The following is a 21,863-nucleotide window of genomic DNA, read 5'->3' as shown; positions in this document are numbered from 1 at the left end:
TGTGTGTATGTTGCCAAGACAACCAACCTGCTTCATCTGTTATAACAGTCAAGATAGTTCCCGGTTCATTTCCTCAAATATCCGTTTTCCCCCACGATTGTTAAATAAATTATATTATTCCCTATAAACCTTCAGCTGATAAATCAACTCTATAAGTCTGTACCACTTGCTTGCTGTTATTTTGAATTAATTTAGAGTGCTGCTATGTGTTTGAGCAAGCAGCAATTTAAGTTATAGGTGATTGAGCAATAATTAATTGTATTGAAGGGGGATTTTAGCTCTAACACAATCAAATATCCAACAGCTCAAGAGTAAAATGATTCATTTCAATTTCACAACATTAATTTTGCTCCACTACGCATTTGGATAATGTCTCGGCTGTGATTGGGCGAACCCGTCATGAATAATCCATAGACCCGGAAGTGGGGCGGCGCTGCTGTTTTTTGCTGTCGAGTCACCTCTGTGTGGCCAGGATGGAGGAAAACGAGCCGCTACCATGCTGAGACACCACGGATAACCCGACGGCCGAGCATCACACCCCGGGACACCCGACAGGACACGAGGCGCCGTTTCGCTCCACGAACCCGCTGCGTCGCTCCCAGTACACGTCGCCAAAATGATGGAGGAAATCGACAGGTTCCAAGTGCCTCCAGTGAACGGGGAGACACAGCCACTGGTAAGAGACGAGAGACGCGAGACATACACAATATGAGCTGATCGTTGTCTGTTGTTTGATGCCGACTGGGATTTGTGTTGTTTCTATGTGGCCCGTGTGTTGCATCGCGACAGCTGTGTGACATAATCTGCGTGTGAGAGCTGGCGGATCTGTGTAGGACAAGCTGGATCCTTGGGATGGGTGTACGTCGATTATGTACAGATGAGAGGATGGCGGCGGATACACCCCTCCCTATAAAACCGACAAATACAAATAACCCCTCGTAATAACCAACGCATAACATCGCCATTCATGTAATGCACTTGAATAAAACCGTGCTCTTTGAATATAGTATATATCAAAAAAACACGTCGGTATCTGCGCCCGTCCACATCAATAAGTGACCGAGGCCAGTGTTTTCATTCCGTCATGTGGTGACGTGTGGGCTGGGACGTGTGAGTGCAGAGGATCGCGTGAATAGAAGCCCCACTGTGTCCTCACCGTACTGCAGAGTGCAGCCCTGAGGAGGAGGAGGATGGTGATGATGGTGATGCTGAGGCCCAGTCGGAGGAAAGTCTCATCCCTCTATCATTTATCACAAGGCGAGTGTCTGACCTGCTAGTGGAATGAGAATCCATGGATGTGTTTTCAACTACTGGGACCTTCTCTTGTGTCTGATTGCCATTATGCGAATAAACCATACCTTGCACGAGTTCTGAATTGCTGTTGTTGCCAATGATACCCATATTCCCCACATTTAGAATTGACTTTGAGGTTTTATTCCAGCAGTATTCAACCAAAGCCGGCCTCATTCTCCACACTTCTAACAAAGCATTCTCAAGCAGATATCCTTCTTTTAATTGGGGGGGGGGGGGGGGGGGGGGGGGGGGGTTGGCAAAAGCACAATGACCCCCGAGGCTAAAACTCCTGCAGCAATCCCAGAACCCACTTTGTCCCACACAGAAAGTCCCCCAGTGTTTGGTAAAGACATCAGCAATCGCTCTCTCTCCCTCACCACGAAGATTGGATCAGCTCGCATTTCATTCAGCGAGATTCTAAGGAATTGAATCCACTAGCTGACCTAGTTGGATTACGTCTGACAACTATACAGTTTATTTTTCCACCTCGTAACCATAATGGCCTGTGAGAGTCAAACAGCACCGCAGGCCCCGTCAGGGTTTCCTCTTATCTCCTGCACGTCCAGCCCCTGGAACGGCCCCTCGCTTGTACGTCTGCACCGTATCTGATTGTGTCGGCATTACAGTTGCTGTGGCTCACACGACCGTGCGTTTCAATGCTAATAACTTCATTGTGATTCCTAAACCACAATTCACTGGGCACCTGCAGGCTCCTTGTTGAGATTGAATTTTTTCGCAGAAAAACGGCTTATTAAGGAATTTTGTGATGTCAATGGTTGTCTATGACCAACGAAACATGTTTAAAGCTTACTAATGTTAAATAATAACAGCAATATTGTTGCATTTTACTTTTGTAGCAGTTGACAAGCTTAAGCTTTTAGTCCTTCTCAAAAAAAGTGTAGAAGTTAGTAGAAACCCATGAAACCCTCCTTATGGAACTTGACAACATATATATATATATATCAAGATCAAATACATAAATTGATATACAAGAATAAAGTTTTAAAAATAAAATAAAATGAAATTAAGTGTGGTTATATATAAGAGTGTAAATTATTTTGAATTAGACCTTAACTGAAATATTATTTCAGAGAATGACTACTTTTGGTCGAATCTAAGTATGGCAGTTTACCTTGAAACATTTCAAGGTTCCAGTGTGGCATCCATTATTATTCATATGAATAACATGCTACGGTTTTAATGGTCACCTGATGTATCAGTCATCCCTGCTATTGGCCAGTGGTGTACTGTATAATCCCACCAGTGGCTCTGTGTCTGTGCCGAGTCAGCAACCTTGTGGCTCTTCATCATCAGAGGCAGTAAAGCAGTTTCTAACAAGAGGACAAGCTGATGGAAGTGATGCATGGATGGGTATATACATTGTATGTGTGTGTGTGTGAATGTGTGAGGAGCGATGACCTTAGCTGAGTGCAGGTATACATTATTACAAACTGAAGGTCAGGGCGACAGGTCATGTTTTCCATTTATGACATAAAAACGTGTGTCGCCCCCATTGTCAGAGTTCAAGCTGATCTGTAAGGGACCATCGGCACATGCTCTCTCAGGAATCTGTGGGCTCATAATGTAACGTAAGTTTGAAGTGACCTTGTTGACTTTGTACAATGCTTTTACCTGTTAGATGACCCAAAATGACGATGTTACATAGGCCAATAAGGATTTACCTCTCACGGATCCGCCATTGGGAGCATTTATTAAGGCAAAACTTCAGACTATATAGAGATGGTCCGACACCGCTTTTCCCTTTCTGATACCGATTCCAATAAAAAAAAAAAATAGCACCCTAAATAACATATTTTAACAGTTGTATGCTACTAACCCAGTATGGATGTGATGATCGTAACAATTGTTGTATGGCCTGGCTCAGGTTAAACCCTTTGAAAAGTCACTGGAAAAGAACAAGAATAAATAAGTCAAGAATACACAATATTAATTGTGAAACCGTCTTGCAAGTGCTACACATCCATTTTATTTGTGGGAGTTTCCAGCATGAAATATTGCAAAATTACTGAAATTTAGCTTGCTCTGGCTAAATAAAAGCGCAGTTTTATTTGGTTGAAACTAATATACTTTAAAGATTTGGTATTGTACTGGAATATGAATTTTCCTACTCGCCGATGTCAACCCCGCCATTTTTTCAGTATTGGAGCCATTTCCAATCGAGGTATCGGTATCGGAACATCTCTACTAATATAGTGTAAGCTTTTGTACCTCAAGAGGAGTTTAGCCTACCTGCTACTTGTTGTCAATGATTGCTCAAGAAACCATCATGGAATTCTATCACCAAACAGCTTTAGTACGGAATCTCTTTCATTATTCACTTCAAGCTTTTCTGAAAGGAAATCAAAGGGATTTATCTGACAGACGATATGACCTTGTCTCATTACTGGATCTGTCTGTGGTAGAAAGGGAGGCTTGTGGGTAAGTCTTGTAATGCGAGGGAAGGTCTGTCTCAGAACAGAAAGCGTTCCAAGCAAACGTTTTTGCTTGTAACAGTGGGAATACTTGGTCTGCGTGCTGTGCTTTCAGAGCTACTGCTGGTACTGTCTCCACTGTTGCAGCTATCATTAATTATTCCGTCCAAGTGAACAATGCTTCATCACCTTGAGGCCGTTGTATGCATTGAAGGTATATTTGGATGCAGTAGACTGCATTAATAATACAAACTTACAGTTTACCCTTTATCACTAGTTACTTCCACCAAGAAGTCTTCTTTGCTATGAGCAGGATTATGCTAAAACTACTGAACCGATTTTATTGACACTTGGTGGAAGGGTGGGACATGCACCATCGAAGAACTTATTAACGTTTGACAAAGATCAGGACTCAATAACTTCTTTTAAAATCATGAGACAGGGTGTTTTTGGACCTTTTTTTTTAAGACTTCTCAGAAATGAATCCATGGATCTTGACGGAACAATAACAAGGCAGGTTTAGAGGACTGATATGTCTGAGTGTTTGGAAATTGGTTTGAATCCAAATAAAAAGATTCCAGGGGATTGATGGTTTCATAAGGGGACTGTTGAGCAAATTGGGAGAGATGTACTTTGAGACATTTTCTTTCAAGAAAAGAGATGGATAATAATGATTGGCTGCTGAGAAACATTTATAAGATGTCAACTTTTTTGCGAGGGGGGCCGTTTCAGATGTCTGACTCGGCTCTTTGCCGGGTGTCTTTCCTGCTCTCTCTCCCCATTTCATACTGTCTCATCAATAAAGGTCAAACACCTCAAAACATCTAGATCAAGATATCAACCTTTTGCTATGATGACAATAATCCAACTCTGCGTTATGCATTAACTAAACTTTACATGAATGTAAATATGTAATACTTTGCTGCAGTTTTACCAACTTTTGACACTAACAGCTTGTTTTTAAATGCATTACATGAAAATCAGTAAGCAAAATAAGCTTCTCGCCGTCAGTATTGGATAAGCTCTATTGGTCACGTAAAATTGGCCTGCATTCCTGAAGAATTTCTCAATAATAATATGAAAAGGTATTGATAAAATAGGTTGAGAAATATCTGTGCCTGGATAAATAATCTATTTACTTTATAATCACCTGCCACAATCATCGAAGGCACTTTGGTTTAAAAAATTTTTTTCAGGAACTACAAACTCACCTCTTAGGTCTAACACTGCGATTTTATTTCGTTCAAGTGATTAAACGATACACTTCATCTTAATATAAAACAGCTTTTTGATACTTTGACTGTACAAGGTGGGTTTGGCTCCAGTTATTTGATTTTCATATGCGTCCTTCCAAAATAGCAGTTGTTCCTTTTGAGTGACTACAGATTTGTTTAAAGGCCAAATGCCTGCTCACCTTCGCCCATGTGGCTCGTGGAGTCCCTGAGTGCAACAAGGGACGGCCTGTAGGACCAACATAATGTGGAGCTCTGTCAGCAGAACAGGCTCAGCAGCGTTCAGCTCTCCTCTCTCAATCTGGGGAAACCGTGGCTCCAACAGCAACCCCCTCTGTTCTCCCATGCCTCCTCCCTATGGCATCACCGCTAGCACATAAAAGAGGCAGGACCAGCAACATAAGCAGAACACTCAGGCCTATTGATGCTGCAAAGTAGGCAGCTATAGTAGCCTGTAGTCATAGAAAATCTCGCTTGGGTATAGGACCCAAGCAGGCTCTAAAAAGAACCCCACAGAGTTTCATGGGGATGTGGGCCTGTAGCCTTGTGATAAATTGAAGGGCTGCGTTCAGTACGGAGTTGGGTGTGCCCTTAGGACTGCTTTCAATTTCACATGCCCAAAAGAAGAATGGCATAAGTTAATTGGAAGTGTGTTCCTAGAAAACAAGTTTAATCCCTGTCAGCTCCAGAATTAGCAAAATGTGCAGCACTGACACAGCGACGACTGCCGGTCTGTGAACACTAATGTCAAGTCCTGTAAGATTTATTTATTATTAAGCATTACAAACATCAGGAGTTGAACCAAAGTGCTTGACAACCATGGCAACGGGAAGCATAGAAGATAAATTAAAGAGACAGACAAAGTTAAATTGCTTGACCATACTTTTAAAGTTCAGTATCCACTTATTGTTCCGTGCTTGTTTCGGCCACAGATCCATTCATAATAAAGGACCTGAGATTGAAAGGAAAACTATTCCAGAGCTGGGAGGCAGCAACAGAGAAAAGTTTGTCTACTTTAGCTTTGAGTCTTAAAGGGGGACAGTCAGGCGCAGCTGTGAGAATGACCTTAGTGACCAGGGGGCAGAAAGTGTCACTTTATGCCAACTCATAATGGTAACATGCAGGGGACTGTGTGTTTCTCCTCCTAGGACCCAGCAGCATCCTCCGCCTCTGAGACGATGCCTGACACCAAGGGAGAGACTGTGACCATGAACTACAAACCGTCACCACTGCAAGTCCAAATAGGTATCTCCACCAACACACACTGCAAAGCAATACATGAGATATATGTAAAGGTTTTACAGTGAGCAGTTCAGTCCAAGAATCAACAACCCCTTGAGAAATGGAAAGCATTCAACACACCAGGGAAATTGGCTAATACAATATTGCTGTACTGCACCAATTCATGGTCCAAATAAGCAGAAAGCGGGTGTTGTATGATATTTCCACAAGGATTATTTATTTCTATTATTAGGTGTCAGAACATTTCTTATCTGCCTCTTTTATTGTGCAGCCGCCACATTGTGAAATGATTCCTCGTCTCTATTTAGTCCCTGGGGTTCTGTGAACAATGTTCCTACCTCAAATGCACCAGTCAATATCTCAAAAGCTAAAACTAGAATGGAACTCAGAGAGAACAGGCCCCCACCAAGGCTGATTGGCCATCATACTCCATATATATAAGTGTTGAGATACACGTACCTTGTACACAGAAATGTTCCTCATATTGCTTACATTTATCACAGACATAATATCCATCGTCTGATATAGCTTAAAGTAAGAAACCAAAAGATTAGAACATTGTGGTGGTTTGTTTACCTCAAAATGTCAAAAAAACTAACGTAAAAATGTCATGCCCATGCATGTGAAACAACTGCACTGCCCAGTATCCACAGGCGTAATACCATACTCGCCAGTTAGCTCTGTCTTCTCCGTGTGCACAGCTACGACTCCATGAGCACGGGGCTGAGAGCAGCATGAACTCGCCTTCCCTTCCCTTTGTGCTCATAACCGCTCAACACCGCCTGACATTTGCTCGCTCGTCAAGTTGCTGACGCTCTCCTCCTTCGATTGGTGACTTTGAACGAACCAGTCCCCTGCCTATCTCTGATCTTCTAACCCTCTTCTGGGTGTTGGAATCATGAAGAATATGTATATGAGGGGCATTGAGCCAGCCACTTCTATAATATTCTTTACCCAAGTAAATAGTGCATAGACAATATGTAACAAAGGCTTTATGTGTCGACGGCAGTGGTATAAATGATCCATGAAGTTTACAATGGCTGCAGAAAAATGATCTCCATAATTGTGACACAAACTCATACAAATCTGTCATTCATGGTCATTAAGTTGAGGTTCACTGATTGATGTATTTACTGATGATGTCCCATCCTGTGGCTGCCCAGAGAAACAGAGGGACCTCGCCAGGAAGGGATCAGTGAAGAATGGCACCGTGGGAAGTCCTGTCAATCAACAACCCAAGAAGAATTCCAGGACAAGGTAACAGCTTCCACCGCCTGTTTGTTTCCCCTGTTCCATGTCAACCGACTCAACCACAAATACATCAATCACCACCCAAAGCTTGATGTGTTTTTGTCTGCTACTCAGCATTCAGTGCAAAGTACCACAACTGACTGAAATGCAAAAGACTTGGTCTGCACTGCCTGCAGATAAACACCATCAGACTTCCTAATGTTCCAACCAAACACAAACATTTTAATCTTTTTATAAAAGAGAAATTTAATGTTTCTCTTTTGGGGGGGAGGGGGCGGAATAGGGGGGAATAAACACTGATAAAACAGTCTAAGCTCTGAGCTTAAACTCTCTGCGACCCACTGTATTGACAACTGACTCATCTGTCTAATCCCACTCCACAGTGGATCAGGGCAAATACAAGAAAGGCTACCAACTGCTCTGAACCCTGAGTCTCTGAGGCAGGAAGATAATCTCGGAACGTCTACAGTCTGACGGCCACAGATTAGCCCCAATTTTTGGGGTCTTGTGACTTTCAACAGAGAGCAGCATGAATCTTAAGACAAATATCCTGTTTTGGGTAAAACTACTGATCTATTACACCTCTTTTACAACTAGATTAACCTATATCCGCAGGTTTTCAAAACAAAAAAAACAACCAGAAATCTGAGGCGCTGTCTCCCCTCACTGTCAAGTCAAATTAGCAGCTGGCCGTCATGTGTCGATTGGAGCCGAATAAAACTTTTGTCTTCTGCAGAGTCATTTCACTCAGGATTGAACGCTGATGGTATCCATTCCCATTGCAGACATAAGCCGGATGTTACTGGGTGTTATTGGGTTTTTGACTAGTGGATAGGGGTTTAACAGTTCAGTTATTTGTCAGGGTGTTTCAGTAAGAGAGTGTATGTCTCATTTGAGTGATGAATATTTTATCAAGGCTTCTCTTGTCTTCTGTGCTCTCTTTCAGGTTGGTGGTGCCCAACAAAGGTTACTCCTCTCTAGACCAGAGCCCGGATGAGAAGCCCCTGGTAGCACTGGACACTGACAGGTACATTGTTTTGTCACATCAATTTTCTATCACAGTAAAGGTGCACTCTTTTCCGTCCGACCCCAGAGAAGAGAAAAAGGGTAGAAAGTGCTTATTGGACTGACTCTGTCATGATGGTACATTAATCCATAGAGCAATTTTAAGAGACTTCATAGCAGAAGAAAAAAAAAAGGGGGGTAAAGCCTCTCCCAGGGCTCAGGATTAGTGTATAGCGGGGTGAGTGTTGTGACAGGGGAAAGCGGCTCAGAGGGAGCGTACCAGCGGGTCTGCGTTTCACACAGATGAGTCCCACCCTTTGTGCCCTCCCAGCGCTGCGACATGGGGGAAACTGTCTCATGTGCAATGAGCGCTCTGGAAGACGACCAAGCTTACATCATGTGTTGCATCACACGGTGTACACCCACTGACGAGCTCTGTGGCTCACCGCGAAAACAGGAAACCCATTTGTGTATTGTCCGCATTTGAGATTCACGTGCATGCCCCTCGGCAAAGTGTCTCTCTGTTCTGTTTGTTTTACAGAAGATTAGTCATTTAATGGAAAAGCCTGTTAGCTGTGTTAACATGATGTTGCTGCTCCTCAGATAGAAGTGCATTTCCAAAAGCTGTTGGTGTCTGTGCTTCTGCTGCATGTCCGTTCATTTCGAGAGACAGACTTTTTGACACTGCAGCAGATTGTCTCCATGGGTTATAATGAAATATCACTACCTCGGAAATGTCAACTCTACATGTTTTATAATTGCCCTATCTGCAAAGGCGAGCTGCAACTGTTGGCTAGTACTTGTTCTTTTAAAGGGGAACAGCTTTAACCCGTAAGTGTGTTTCTTGTTTCAGACTAGACTCTGTTTCTCCCACAATCTTTTTTTAAAGTCCTGATGCTTATGATAATGTGGGGCTGAATGAAGATTAATGAATCTTTTTATTTTGAAACCAATACTGAGGAATGACTTACCAGATTTCCCAGAATCTTCATTTTCAGGCAGGCAACAGTCTGATCCTCTGATATTCACATTCTAAAATGACACTTGGATTTTGGACAATTTCGACTTTATTCTCGTAATATTATGACATATGATCAAAAGGAAATTCTCAAAACTCTCCGTTTGGTTGTTTGAGTGTCCCCAATACTCTGTTATAACCTGATAGAATTGGGTTTTTGATGAGCCCTTCATGTCTCTATCAGGAGCAGGTCCTCTTCCACAGAGCCTCCTGTGTTGCTCTGCCATGTTTCTACAGTAGCCCACAATGGACAAACCAAACACTTCTGGAGAGATCACTGTTAGCTCTCCTACATGCTTAAAAGGGGAGGGTGACAGGAGGGGTCTTAAGTTGGTTGGTTGCAATCTGCAACCTCACAGCTAGATGTCAATATATCGTACACATTGGTGCTTTAAAACTCATGCAATAAGTTTGTATTTGTATTATTGAATTGCTAACCTACCATTATAAAGATTCAGACCATCATTTCACTGTGTGTTAATGTCGCTCACACCCTTCGTCTCCTGTGTCTCACTCCCAACGCCTCGTCTTGTCTTTCAGTGATGATGACTTTGACATGTCCAGATACTCCTCATCAGGATACTCCTCAGCCGAGGTGAGATGTCTGAGGGACCAGGTATCTATACACACGTTATATTGATAGTCTATACAGCTTCACCCCACCAGTGTCACCACCCGATCACCCAGTCCCATGTTCACACCAGGTATATGTGCACCCATTGAAAAAAACAAATGTACAGGCTCTGCCCAGCATTCACACAACTGTTGTCTGTAATGATATATTCCCATTTCTCATCACACAGGTTGATCCCCGTTCATGTCTTCCACTTGGAGTATCTTATGTTCGTTTTTTTTTCCACCATTACCACCTAAGACCTGTTTGTCTCTTATGTGGCTGCGTTCTGTTTCTGTAAAAATGTGATTCATTTGGATCACCCAAACAGAAAAATATAAATCAGCAACAAAAGGTCAATCCAAGCCTTAGAATTTGTCCAGAAGTTCTTCTGACATCTTCTCTTTATGGCTTCTGCAGCAGATCAACCAGGACCTGAACATCCAGCTCCTGAAGGACGGCTACCGGCTCGATGAGATCCCGGACGACGAGGACCTGGATCTGATCCCCCCTAAAGCAGTGAACCCCACCTGCATGTGCTGCCAGGCTGCTTCCTCCACAGCCTGTCAAATCCAGTAGCACCATTTCGCCCCCCACCCCCCCAAAAAAAAAAGATCTCCTGCCTGCCACCTGCACCGAGGCCAACTATTGAGCAGAGTGACAAACTATCAGCTTGCCATGGCACAAAGGGAAAAAAAACGAGGGTTTATAAATGCTAAAATAAGAAGAAAAGGATATACAGTAGGTGAAGTCTTGAGAAAATGTACAGTATCTGTGCACCTTCCTCCTATGGTTGGATCTGTGCGTTTCACTTCTGCGTAGTTGCGGGGACTCGACTGATGGCAGAAACTTTACCTCTAGTGACGACGTTTTTTACTTTTGCTTCTCCTTCGTTCGACCTCCATGTCATGCTTGTGGATATTTTCTTTCATGAGGACGATGAAGGAAGAGGGACAAACAAAAAAAGAATGGGATGACAGGAACTCTACCAAATGCATGTAATGGTGATGAGGTGTCGTCATTGGTAGTGCAGCCACCCACCGAAAGTAGTTTGTTTCTGCGTGTGCGTCCTTGATGGTGAGATTAATGGACGGGAAGAGAGCGGATGTTGTGGCCATTGTTTTTTTGTTTTTTTTCACATCATTTCTTTTTGCCAGTCTGATTTGTCTGCCTGTGCGTATGTGTCAGACTTGAAATATGAAATTGGTTTGTCTGGTTATGTCCAGGAAAGTAGTGCTAAACCTTTAAGTTACAAACACTTACAATCAGAACATCAATCCATCCATAAACCACACTGTTTATCATTGAGAGTTAGGGCCTGGTCACACATACACGGTTGCAAAGTGAATAACGCGGGTCGAAGTTCACCAAGGTTGAACTTCACAAGAGGCCACACTACGATTCGCCTCGGAAGCAAGGGTTCGCCACTGAAACATTTGTGTATGTGTGACCAGGCTTTTTAAGGTGAGGGTTCTATCACAGGCCAAACAAGCATTCGCTCACAACTACGTGTTGCCAGTTCCCTACATGTCTTTGGACTGTGGGGAGAAGTCGGTGAATGCCTAGGCAGGAATGGGGAGAACGAGCCATCAACCCACGGGCCAGGCCATGGTCGAACTGGGGTTCAAACCCAGAGCCTTCCCCCGTGTGAACACCAAGCTGCCCCATTCACAACATTGAAATACTAATGCCAGATTTATTTTCTAAATGTTTTGAATGTTTAACCAAGGTCGTACTGCTTAACTGTTCCCTATTCAGTTCAAAGAAGCTAAAAGCACATAGTTTATGCATGTTGCCTGTTAACACTATAGTCTAATAAGCAGCCTGTGCACATAATTCCACCATTTTTATTGACCCCCCACACACGTCCTTGTGCTGATGAGACTTTATGTGAGGTGCACTTGGTAATATTTAGGTTTACCAACTGTAGGTTCAGTAGATGTAGTGATTTTAAAGTCCGTGGCAGGAACAGCTCATGACTTTGTGTGTACTTGCTGTTGGTTGTCCCGACATGAGAGGATGTTTAGATGTTCGCAGAAGCAGTTGCCACACTAGCGAATTTAAATTACGTAAGGGAATCCGTTAACGTATAAAAGACTTGAGATAATGTGCAGATACACTGAGAGCTGTTGGATTTTTGATCATACATGATACACATACATGAGAATGTGTACAAAGGGATTTCATGTCGCCTGGATGGAAATGAAATGGGATTTTTTTTGGGGACATACGAAGGGAATTTTGAAAAGCTTTCCTTTCTTTTAAGTTCTGTTTTAAGTGTATTTGTTTTGTATGTTTGTATATTCACGCGTACTCCTCCTCGAGGTCGAAAAACAACATTTTTCCGGGGACAAAAAGTGTATATGTAGCACCTGACACAGCTGTGTATTGTCAATGCTTTATGCCAATGGGTGTTCTCCATTATGTTGAAAAGGAAGTAGTCCTTGCTGTATAGAAGTACTGAATGCGCACCGTTTGTTCCCCGTCATGTTTACATCATTCTGAAGACATATCTGGAGCTCTCAGATCAGTCGGCTGTTCTTTAGTACATTGCATGTGAGTCTGCTCAGTGGAAGTGGGTTTCCCAAAATGTTTACATATTTTAGTTTTTCCGCTGCATAATTCAGCTATTATGACTCCTGAACAAAAAACATGATTTAATTTGATCCCCAAGATTTTATCTATTTATCTTTTATCCAGCGTTAGTTGAGGCAGGTCACTAGTAGTTGAGCCACAATCCAGTATGAAAGCTGACGGCAGCAGATCTTATTCACAGCACCCACATCAGCTGTTGGCTCCTTTTCATTCAATCAGCATAGCTCATGTTGTGCACTCTATTTAAGACACTTCACAACCTGCCTTTACCCCAGCACCTCCTTTTCATATTGAATCTAACAAAATCACATGATGTGTGATCATTGATGCCGGCTCTGTTGTGGGGGGGGGACCCAAGCAGACTACATGCACGCAGTAAATGCTAACCACCGCACCCCCCGCCATTTCAATTCAAAACAAATTAGTTTTGACAACAGTGCCCCTGACCAAACTACAGTTGTAGGCAAGTGTGCACTTTACACTGGTCCAAGTTATTTCCTCAACGGTCATGTGCAGTGTTTTGTGTTTATGGGTTTACATGGCATCTTACATTGTGTCCGCATCTACAGCGCAATCTCATTTCTAGCAATGTGTTTTGATATCTGATGGTGTTTTTGGGAAACCTCACATCTTCTATAACTGATGCCCTTCTCCATGTGTTCAACGATTTCATGATTCATTGAGTGAAGGTTCAGTGTGTGATGTATGAACAGACGGATGTGTGGAAAAGAGAGGAACCGCTGATAGTGATTTGATTTACAAAAGTACACAAACATGTTTGTTGTCCTTTCATACAAGGTGCCATATGTGTAGATAATGTCATAAGAACGGTGCAGTAGTTCAGGTGATGTGTCACCAACACCTCCAGCTGAGGTGTGTGTGTTAGAGCAGTGGCTGTATTCACTACAGTACAATATTAACAATGATGAGGTACTGACTGTGACTGATTATGGTGCTTCGTTAATTTTATTCATCAACGTCATTCACTCACACAGGTTGTGTGCACTATACTCCTGCCCGGCGTCGTGGCCCTTTGGGGTGCAGCTTCACTAATCTCCTGAGATTTGGACACTAAAGTAATGCATTGTAACAAGCTATTTATTTGCAGTTGCGTGTGTTTTCATTTATTTATCCATGTATGGGAAATAATCCATATACAAACAAATGCTTTTTATTTGCCAGATGTTTTATTATGATGACTGTGTACTGGTTCCATTTAGGTTTTAACAGTGTTCAAAGTTCTGTGTATAGTGCAACAAATGACAAATAATAAATATTAGATATCTGAATTTTGTTGTTTCCACATGCTTCTGTAAATTAACTGTACCTTTTTTGGGGGCTCGAGACCATAAACAGCTAATCTTTTTTCCACCAATAAAAAGACTGATGAGGAGGTGAAGCCTCTGCAGCCTCAGTCAGATTCAAGTGCACCAAAACCAAACCCGTCTTCATTCTGCTTCAGACTGTTGTCCCTGCAGGAGATGAAACAAATAGCTACTGTGCCAAACAGTTTGCCTGCCACCCACACAGACCTTCCCCTGGTTTATGTGTTACTACCCGCTGGAGTGAAGTGAATGAGTGTAACATCCCAGGAGAGGAGAGGAGAGGAGGGATCCATATACTTAGACAATGTGATAGTGAGTGAGTGTGGGGGGTTGGGCACTTGTGATTAGCTCTGAGTTGATCCCTCAGGAGCAGATGGTGGATGGTGGCTTACCTAGACGCCTTGAAAACCCCAGTAGCTGCAGGAGTGTGAGTTCACGCTGCGAGGACCTGCCCTGAAGTTGAGGAACGTGTAGTAAGGAGGCTCATGAGACAGGACGGCAGGGAGACAGGTGAGGAACAATTCAACACCCAACAGGATGCGGCTTGGTGATAGATGGGTTCAGGGTCAAAGGTGGAGAGTATCAGCGGGGGAGTGACCCACTGGCAGTTCAAGTTGACAGAGATTAGGTTCCTATCTAGTACGTGTCAGGATGAAATGCATCATGCCATGGTGTCAGCTCTTTGACTGTATACCACAGTGATTTGGAGTAACCTGTTGCCATCTTGTCGTGCCAAACCCTGTTATATGTAATACGAGCTGTGCTCTTCCATGCGTGTGTGTGTGTGTAACGTCGACCTCCCTTCATAGTCTGAGACCGACATCATGTTGCTGAAGGAGCCGGGTGTAGCCGCTGTGGTGCTGCTGCTCTGTGTCCAGGGTCTGCATGGCTCTGCCCTTCCTGCTGTGTCCTCCTATGAGTTCACTGCCTACAGGATGCAACAGTACAACTTGTCCCAACAGAAGCACGGTAGGTTCAGAGACTCAGCTCCAGTGGAAGGAGAAGTAACTACCTTCATTCAACTACTACACATCATTTTGAGTTCGCAATAACTTCAGATGACTTGGTGCTTGTGTTTTCATCTAAGTCACCGTGACCCTGTACTTCCAGAATGAGAAAATAACAGAGAAGATGAAAAATAAAAATACTAATGCGTAGCACAGACCCGTTCTTCTTCTCTTTAGAGTTTAGTTTTGTTTTTGATATTCAACAGTAATATAAATTTACTTCCTATTCGTTTACATATATAGCCATTTGATATTTGTTATATCATTGAACTGGTAGTCATAACTAAGTAGAAGATCTGAGTTCTTCCACTGGTTCTCAGCTCTAAAAGTATTCTGATGACAGTAAACTGCATTGGCTTAATTGGTCTTTAATTATGAACACACAAAATGCATCCAAATTTAAATTGGATTCATTTAAAGGGAGGAGAGCAGACAAAGTAGTACTCACACCATTTACCTGAGTAAATTTAAAAATACCCTGTTGTACTTAAATCTTAAAATATTCATCAACCTACAGTCAGAGAGTGTAAAATATGATATATATATATATATTATATTGTCTGATTATTATTCCCTGAAGCATTAGCATGTAAGGAACATTTTTAAACTGACTGATCTGCAAAGTGAATAAATATAGCTGTTCAATAGTAGGAATAAGTAAGAACACAATATTTCCCTCTGAAATATAACGGAGTAAAAAGCTACAGTTTAAATAATCTAATAATACAATACATTAATTAATAATAAAACAATTTGTATAATTGTAATTAAAATTGTTGGCCTTGTTATACACTGAGGTTGCCGAGGAGCCATTGTGGTAGCGGAGGCACGTGCAGCCGAAGAGCCGGTGCTGACCCGTCGCTGTGTCGTCATGAAGGTGTCGGACTTTACCACAGAAAGATACCTGGAAGCCCAGAGACAGAATGCTGCTGCCGTACTGATCCTGCTGCCCAGAAACATGTCCAGTATCCCCCATGACATTGTTCAGGTATATTTCAAAAAATGTTCTATATGCGACAGAACAGCAAAAAAGCATATTTTTTCCAGACAGTTTTTAGGATTCTGGGTAACATATGTGTTCTCTAAGGTATTACGTAATAGCCTGCTGAGGCAGTGTTTATGGAACATCAAACAATTGCTATGGAAATGAAAGAACAGGATACACTGGAAGATGCCAGGCACTTCCTATTAAATCACTTTTTCATGCCACTGCTTTGTCTCTTTTCTTCCGTCAGTCCTTCATGGTGAGTGAGAGTGAGACCTTGCTGACGGAGACGCTCATGCCTGTGTATGTGGTGCTTGAGGATGAGCAGCTGCTGTACATGTATGAGGAGGTGAAGCAGGCCGCAGCCACCCGGACCTCATCTATAGTGATCCGAGGTAAGACGAGAAAGAGGATGTGAAAGAAACACTTAGATTTAAAAGTTGTAGAAAGGATACAAGGAGTTGGAATAGCAGTAGAAAAAAGCAGCAATCATGTCTATTCTATTTAGATCTGTATGTTTTCAATGTTTTCAGTCCTCCGGAGTATGATCACAGCTACAGCCTTTCAGATCCTAGTGAGCAACACCGCCCCCATCAAGCCCATAACTGACACGTCTATTACCACTCTGGAGGTTAGTGTGGGACCGGATGAATTCAGTTTGTGATTAATTCTCAGTTGGTCACTGTGTAACTGGTGACGTGTATTTCAGGGAGTGCTTCCTGGAGCCGGGGAAGATGTACCAACGATTGTGATCACTGCCCACTATGATTCATATGGACTGGCCCCGGTGAGTCACATATAAAGTTTCCATAGTCCCAGCGTGTTAAATCATTTAAAATATGAGCACTAACACAATAATAAATTGCTCATGCATGTATATGTGTGTGTTTGTGTGTACCACAGTGGTTGTCTCATGGAGCGGACTCTAATGGCAGTGGGGTCACCATCCTGCTGGAGCTGGCACGGCTCTTCCAGATACTTTATAGTAGCTCTAGCACCAGACCCCAGTGAGTTCTCATTTTAACAAACAAAACATATATATAGTTTGGTCAACATATGAAGTGCTGTAATGTACAAATACTCATGTCCTGTACAAATTCAATGTACTTGTAGTTTACTTGAGGATTTCTATTTTTTACAACTTCAGAAAATGCTGACAGGGAGCATTTTTCAACATAATGAGTACTTTTACTTTTAATTCTTTAAGTGAACTGTCTGCTTTTTTACTTTTACTTAGGTACGCAGGACTTTTATTTGTTAATGAGTTTTTCAGTGTGATATTGCTGCTACTACTTAAGTATATGATCTACTTATGACCTGCTAATGCCAATTATGCAATCATATAGTATCATTAGAATATTAAAACCTGTTGTCAATGTACATTCGGCTGAATACTGATCGAAACAATTCAAGACTTGTCTTTATTATCTGAAAAAGTAGCTCACACCATGTAATTGGTGAAGGTAATGTAACAGTGGCTCAATAAAGTATAAAAACATTGATCGATGAACTCTTCTGATTGTTTTTTGGTGTTTCAGATATAATCTAATGTTCTCCCTGACTGGAGGAGGAAAATACAACTTTCTCGGCACAAAGAGGTGGATTGAAGAGAATCTGGACCACGCAGGTGAGTTTTTGACCTTGTGACCGCCTGACTGAGAGGCAGCTGTGTGTGACTATAGGAATTTAAACATGAACTGTCCGCGTTATTTTTTTTAACCAATCATGTCCGCTCCAGAGTCCAGCCTGCTTCATGACAACGTGGCGTTTGTCCTGTGTTTGGACACACTGGCCAACGCTGATGAGCTGTACATGCACGTGTCCCGGCCTCCTAAACCCGACACTCCCATGCACGCTTTCATGCAACTCCTGGAAGAGGTGACATATTTATACTGCAAAAGAATTCTCATTAAGGTCTCTTTAGTCCAGATGACCTGATGCTCTGAAGTTTGTGGTCTCTGCTGCAGGTAGTCTCCTCCAGATTCCCCTGGGTGAAGCTGGGCTTGGTCCATAAGAAGATCAACCTGGTGGAGTCCACAGTGGCCTGGGAGCACGAGCGCTACAGCCTGCGCCGGATCCCTGGATTCACTCTGTCTCACCTGGACGACTCCAAATCGGAGCAGCGGGGCTCAGTGCTGGACACAATGTAGGAGCTGAACTCTGGTTCTGATCTGTTTGAGTTACTCTGATGATTTAAAGAGACACATTGTAGCTTGGCTGTCATCTGAACATGTGACTCTCCTCTCACAGGTCACAGGTGGATTTCAGGAAAATGAAGCGCAATGGAATCATCATAGCAGAAGCTCTGGCTCAGTATATGTACAATCTCTCTGACAAAGTAAGTCCATTCATGTGTGCATGTACAAAATCATTCACACGAAATAGTAATAATATGATGAAACTTATTATTATAATTATACTATATTATAATTATATATTTTGTATAGCATGTGTGACCGTTGTGGGTTATCTTCCACCAGGGTTCACCCAAGGATGTGCAGATTTTCAAAGGCCCGCTGGTAAGAAACCTGGTTGTTCCCGTCATTCTGTGCAGGAAACTGTTGCCCTCTGCTGTTTGCTCTCAGACATTACACAGTGTTTGTGTCTTCAGAGGCCCAGACGCCTGTTAATTTGATCTCAACTGAAGATTGGGAACTTCAAATAAAACAGCCACAATATGTCAAGAGGGTTTAAAATCTCCAAAGTGGAGGTAGTTTGGTAATTTTGGCTCAGCACGACGTGAGAATAATTTCCACTCATAATCACAAATGTACTATAAATTCCAGATTGAGTCTTTTATAGTTGACTAGAACGGGGAACATAAGAGCACTTTGGCATATGGTCACTGTTATTTTAATTTGATTGCACACTAAGTATTGCCCCCCCCCCCCCCCCCCATCCCCTCTGTGTATCTATTACCAACTCCTGGACACAGGACTTTCAGGACGGCCGTATGTCCAGTCTGATGTCCTTCCTGACCTCTGTCCCCCGGGCAACCCAGCTACTGGATAAGGAGCCCAGTCACGTCTCTCTGGTCAACTCACTGGAGCATGAATTTAAACGCTACCTGCAGCAGGTCCACAGACACAACTTCCGACAGGACAGGAGGTGAACATACAGTACATAGTATCTCCCAACACTCACTGCACCGCCCATGGTTAACTACATTTCCTCCTCCTCATACAGAGACCCTGACATCACCTTTTTTGATCAGATGGACCAACCAATAGTGATGTACAGGTGAATATCAGTGTTATAATCATTGTTGTGCATGTAGTTCTTTAATCCGCGAGTTAGATAATGACACTTTTTCCCTCCCAGAGTGAAACCTGCAGCGTTTGACCTCTTCCTTGGTGGCTGCATCGCTGCTTATCTGGGGATTGTTTACTTTGCAATACAGGTTTGTCTGCGTTCTCCTTTCGTAACGCCTCCTCATATTATATTACAGGATTTAGTTATTTCTCACAAACAGGACATCACCTTTTGTTTTCTTACCGTGTGTTTGCTCTCTTTCAGAATTTTGAATATCTCTACATAAAACTGAAATCAACAATGAAATCAAAGGGCCAGTGAATCCTGTAGAAATGACAATGGCTATGAAATCCGAACTGCACATTTTGGGAAATCTGCTTTTCGGGCTGGGAAGACTCTAGAGTGATCATGGGCACAACCATAAACATGGATGACATCACTTGCCTCCCGAAGGTGAATCCAAAGCGTTTCCATCCCCACCTGGTGGCTGGCTGTGGTGTAGGTCAATAAATCCCACCTCCATGTTAGTGGGGCCGAACTAAAAAGAACACGTTAAATAAATGCTTCTCAAATATGGTGTCTGTCACTTTAGCTGGTTCTTATCAAACTGATGTATGTTCATATTTCTGGTAAGTTTGGTTTAAAACAAGTTGAAATGTCATGACGGGGGGAGGAAGCGGAGATTTGTGATCCGTCTTCATTTACAGTCTGTGTAAATCCTGAAAAGTCTTTATTGTCTTTTAAAATGTATGTTGTTTCAAAGAGGATTGATTCATAAACCCAATGTAATATGAACCATTTTTGTAGGAATAGTTATAGAGTTTGTTGTCTGAAGGAGACTGAAACTAAATAAATAAAAGACAAAGTTCTTGCCTCCAAGTTTATTGTAGCATGGAACAAACCACGGCTTGGATGTGATTTGAGCACGAGGGCGTCGCTGCGATTACAAGGACTCCTCGTGTCCCCCGCTCTGCATCTGTTCACATGGATTTGATTGGGCTCAACACGGCTATCAAACAAGGCCCAGCTGCTGCAGCGAGACGGACAGCCAGTTCCTGTCACTGATAACTCAGTGAGAGCGCTGCGTGGAGGCACAAAGGCCCCCTTCAGCACTTTTTGAATTATTGATGATCATGTGACATGCTGAGAGTGAACAGAGATGACCCTGGATGGTGTCGGGAGATTCTGCGAAATTCCCCCCGCCCCCCTCCCTCTCTCCCCCTGGTTTGTTCTTGGTTCTGCAGATCTAATAATCTGTTTTAACTTTAAGGCAGTAAAACCGCCAGAAGTTGAGCCTTGTAGTGTTTGAGACAAGTGGTGACGAGCGGGGGACCCTGAGAGGGAAGTAGGTCATGGACACTGGCCCCAGGTATGTGTGTCTCTGCAGGGGGCCTGGGGCTTAGCAGGATTAGTGGCTCAGGTAGCACAAAGTGTTGCTCTGGTTCAGCAAGGATGCTCTCAACCCGCGTCTGTTTCTAACACAGTAGATTCATCAAAGTAGCCAAATAGTCTTGCAAAAAGCTCTTTTATTACTTTTGATTAGGTGGGTGAGTTGGATCCATGCAGGATTTATAGCAACTGCTGCACCCACATGAGAAACACTAGGATTTGGATGTGATGCATCAACTAGGGAAAACACAGATGGCAGAAAAATGATTGGCAAAACAACAGGCCTACGACAATTTAGAGCAGAAAATAACCTAAACGTGAAGAAATGTTGCAGAAAAAAAGTGGCAAGCGTGGTCAAGTGTTTGAACGAGAGTTACATAAGATAAGAGGGAGGAGCCACCAGGTGAGCAGGCGAGGAGCACGTTCATGACTTCCAGGCAGATTAAGGGGACAAGCAGAGAACAGTGACAGTTAGGGAACATGGCTCCACAGCTCTACCTCACTGTGTACAAAGAGCAGTTCACACCTCCCAACGGAGCGACCAGAGCACAGCTGCGTCCCACCTCTGCCCACCGCAGGAACAACCCCCAGCCTCAGCCGGTAAGATGCTCTCACACCAGGATGAAGTCGTTATTTAGTAGAAAGAAAATAAGTCTTAGGAATCAATGAATTAATATAAGTGGTAATCCTTAGCTCTGTGTCATTTATAAATAATAATACATGACTTTTAAATATAAGAACTAATATTTCCTGTTGGTAAGGACTAATTGGATTTCTTGTAATTGGCACTCCATTGTTCCTCATTTGTGACCATATACTTAAGTGCCTCGGAGCAAATTGGCAGCTGGTTGTTTACATTTGCCCGTGCTTGATGAAAGCTGTATCCCATCTATTATTCAATACTTCCTCTCCTCCATGACTGTGTATTTATCCAGACATGGAGTAAACAGAGCTCAGTAGAGTGTAGGGTCACATTAATGTGAGGAGACAAATAGCTAATAACTCCACAATACATGTAAAAGTGATGTAAAAAACAAAACGCAAACAAAAACAAAATGGACATCTTACATTCTGCATTACACTGTCTCATAATTTCACATTCTATTTAGTGCATCATATCAATAAATGCAAAGAGAAACACCCTATCGGATTAAACTTAGTGGCACTTAAGGACTTTTGTAAATAAGGACTTTGTGCTGACAGAGAAATGATTCATTTTGGAGT

General features: G+C 42.7%; 2 protein-coding genes across 3 annotated transcripts; both read left to right on the top strand.

The window, feature by feature from the left end:
- The first annotated feature begins 400 nt into the window (after positions 1 to 400).
- On the top strand, positions 401 to 13,970 carry fam219aa (family with sequence similarity 219 member Aa). Of its 2 annotated transcripts, none has more exons than XM_062398116.1 (6): positions 401 to 676; positions 6,106 to 6,202; positions 7,363 to 7,456; positions 8,397 to 8,477; positions 10,014 to 10,089; positions 10,507 to 13,970. In XM_062398116.1, exons 1-6 carry the CDS (start codon positions 617 to 619, stop codon positions 10,663 to 10,665), a joined length of 567 nt encoding a protein of 188 aa, XP_062254100.1. In that variant the 5' UTR covers positions 401 to 616; the 3' UTR covers positions 10,666 to 13,970. The 2 variants fall into 2 exon arrangements, with proteins under 2 accessions (XP_062254100.1, XP_062254110.1); XM_062398126.1 differs by having other exon boundaries at positions 404 to 676; positions 10,014 to 10,068.
- A 355-nt stretch (positions 13,971 to 14,325) lies between these two features.
- zgc:109965 (Nicalin-1-like) lies at positions 14,326 to 20,118 on the top strand. The gene is made up of 16 exons (XM_062398107.1): positions 14,326 to 14,516; positions 14,816 to 14,975; positions 15,811 to 16,001; positions 16,249 to 16,393; positions 16,532 to 16,629; positions 16,708 to 16,785; positions 16,902 to 17,005; positions 17,537 to 17,625; positions 17,737 to 17,876; positions 17,966 to 18,144; positions 18,249 to 18,336; positions 18,479 to 18,517; positions 18,934 to 19,106; positions 19,185 to 19,238; positions 19,320 to 19,398; positions 19,515 to 20,118. Exons 2-16 carry the CDS (start codon positions 14,831 to 14,833, stop codon positions 19,569 to 19,571), a joined length of 1,659 nt encoding a protein of 552 aa, XP_062254091.1. The 5' UTR covers positions 14,326 to 14,516; positions 14,816 to 14,830; the 3' UTR covers positions 19,572 to 20,118.
- Positions 20,119 to 21,863: the final 1,745 nt, after the last annotated feature.

The sequence above is a fragment of the Platichthys flesus genome, chromosome 2 (assembly GCF_949316205.1).
Source record: "Platichthys flesus chromosome 2, fPlaFle2.1, whole genome shotgun sequence".
NCBI classification, from domain to species: Eukaryota; Metazoa; Chordata; class Actinopteri; order Pleuronectiformes; family Pleuronectidae; genus Platichthys; species Platichthys flesus.
This window is presented reverse-complemented; position numbering and strand designations above follow the sequence as displayed.